Genomic DNA, 2425 nt, shown 5'->3' with positions numbered 1-2425 from the left:
GTAATGCGGCTCTACTCACAGATAAATGAATAAATTGCTGACTGGTAAGAAGCCCTCCATTAGGTGTGGATACATGACATCAGAGTTCACGGGCATCTAAACGGAGTAAATCACAAAATCTAGATTATGCACTAACTCGTCAAAATTAGAAAAACCTCCAATTTCAAGGAACCTCAATCATAAACTAAGATCAAATTGTATTAACTTATTATCGCGAAACTGAAAAAAACTTAACGACACAGATCCTAGCACAAAACTAGAGCTGTCGCTAACGCCAGGATCACAGTGGCTGCTTGACGAAGACGTCTTAAGAGGGGGACGAAATGAAGGGGTGACGGCTGCGAGTCACTGAGTGCCGGGCGCCACCCGCGCTAGTGTGTTGCGAGGCCCCGCGGGAGTGACGGGTACACTTTAGTGTGATGACAACGGCAAGAGGGAGGACAGGGCCCCGCTGCCAGAAACCCCTAACGGAGCCCCACGAGCTGAGCTCGGCTGCCCAAGTTCAGCTGCTTCCGGCCTCAGTGCCGGCCGCTCACGCCTGGGGCCCTTCGTGGGGACAGTGCCTGGCAGGACTTGGCTGGTGCCTCTTAGTCTCTGAAGACAAGCCTGTAAGTCTGTGCGTATAACTGCCTAACGTCAGTAACTGGCCACTTAGGTCTGGCACTGCAGCTTGTCTTCCTAAGGCTATCAATACGGACCACCACTCGGCCTCGGATTCCTCCATAAGTGACATCAGTTTTACATAAGCCTTTGACTTTGTTCAGAAGAATTTCCTGCCCTGAAAACCTGCTCGCTCGCGACGGGGGACGGCGGCGAACCCACCATGTAGAAATGCTCCAGGCGCGTCCCGTACACGATCTGCAGGGCCCGCAGGTAGATCATGTGCAGGACCTCGGGCTGCAAGAGAGAAGCGCCGGTCAGTGCTGGGTGCCTGAGCCCCGGCTGCACCAACGCGCGACGGAACGGCTCCGCTTCCCTTGGGACGCTGCTGACATTCTCCGAGCTTTGAGGCGCCTCACACACTTCAGTTCGCTCGCACGTGGCACGTGGCACGTGGCACGTGGCAAGGCTCAGCCACTGAAGCACACGTGCATCACAAGGGCAGCAGCCACGTCCGATCCAGCCATGCAGCCCCCGCGGGCCGCAGGCACACTGGCGGCGTTTTCTCATTTAAAAAAGAGCCCGGAGCCCGTGTGAGGCCTTAGACGTGCAAGGAAAGACTGTGAGCCAGGGCGGGGGGAGGACAATGGAACAGGGCCGCATGCGTCTCCTCAAGTCTGCCTTCTAGACGAGCACCCCCAAACGCTGGCCTGCACGACCTGCTCCAATCCGTATGCTGAGCCCGTCCCTTCCATTTTGAATAAAAGGGGCATCAAGGTCAAAAGTTAAGCCACGTCATTAAACCAGGGTTTATTACGCTATCACGTCAAGACTAGCCCAGGAAACTGGAAGGAGACTCTGGGATTTTCCACAACACACAAATAGTTCATTTTTGCATTTAATAACTACGGGTATAAAGAACAGTGTCTGTCAAAACAAGTCAATCCCCCCTTGGGGCGTAATGCAAGAAAATTAATCTGTGCACTTCCAAAGAGAGCTGTTTCTAAGCACTTTTTTGTGGTTATAAACCATGCAGAGTCATTCTTTCAAGCCCTACCCTTAAGTGACACCCTTGTCACCACACCAATAACAACCAAAAGTTTAATATATTTTAATACGTCTTTGGCTTAGAAGCTTTTTTTTGTTAAGAAATGACATTAAAAAACTGAACCCAGAGAACACAGAAGTCCCCCACATTACCGGCTGCTATTTTAAATTACAGGAGTTGAGAGATTCCCCTCGATTAAAATGACCAGCCCGCATCCAACAGCTGGGGACATGCCCTTCTCCACGAGCTGCGGACCTAGGAGTTTCACCTGTCTCCAGACACGACCTCCACATGTAAACACAGCCATGCCTCACCTTCGGATTGGGATAGAGATCATTTTTGGAGAGGTTTTTACCATCGGCTCCTGTTAAGATTTTGTTTCGGATATGAGTCACAATCTCGGCTACATTATATCTGGGGAAAGACAGAGTTTCCATCTTGGGAGTCTCGGCTCGTCAGAAATGGCACGGCCAGCACCTCTCGTCACCTGGAAGCCGATAAACACAGGGACAGAATTAGCAGCCCAAGGCTGACGCATTCACAGTAGTGCAGCAAAGCATCCTCGTAAGGCAACACGAATTTTATGTAACATAGCTCCTAAAACAACTTTTATTCTGAATTAACGCAGTCATTTTCTAATTTTCCTAACGCTGTTCTCTTTCACATGGGAAAGAGGACTTTGGCTGATCAGATGAGAAACCAAATTTTTCTCCTTTAAACATGAGGGGCACAGATCCAGCAACATCGATCCTGAGAATTCATCCTCAAAGCAAGATA

The 2425-nt window shown here is 50.3% G+C and overlaps 1 protein-coding gene across 1 annotated transcript in view; it reads right to left on the bottom strand.

The window, feature by feature from the left end:
* The window catches only part of NUF2 (NUF2, NDC80 kinetochore complex component), a 59748-nt gene extending 57613 nt beyond the window's left edge, over positions 1 to 2135 (bottom strand). The window contains exons 1-3 of the mRNA XM_011377058.1: positions 1963 to 2135; positions 823 to 897; positions 20 to 96 (exon numbers count right to left, since the gene is read on the bottom strand). Of these exons, the coding sequence (XP_011375360.1) occupies positions 20 to 96; positions 823 to 897; positions 1963 to 2085 (275 nt within the window). The 5' untranslated portion in view covers positions 2086 to 2135. The remainder of the gene's footprint in view (positions 1 to 19; positions 97 to 822; positions 898 to 1962) is intronic.
* Between the last annotated feature and the right edge of the window lie 290 nt (positions 2136 to 2425).

Source organism: Pteropus vampyrus, unplaced genomic scaffold (assembly GCF_000151845.1).
Source record: "Pteropus vampyrus isolate Shadow unplaced genomic scaffold, Pvam_2.0 Scaffold304, whole genome shotgun sequence".
Lineage (NCBI taxonomy): Eukaryota > Metazoa > Chordata > Mammalia > Chiroptera > Pteropodidae > Pteropus > Pteropus vampyrus.
The sequence above is the reverse complement of the archived record's forward strand: the minus strand, read 5'-3'. Positions and strand labels throughout refer to the sequence as shown.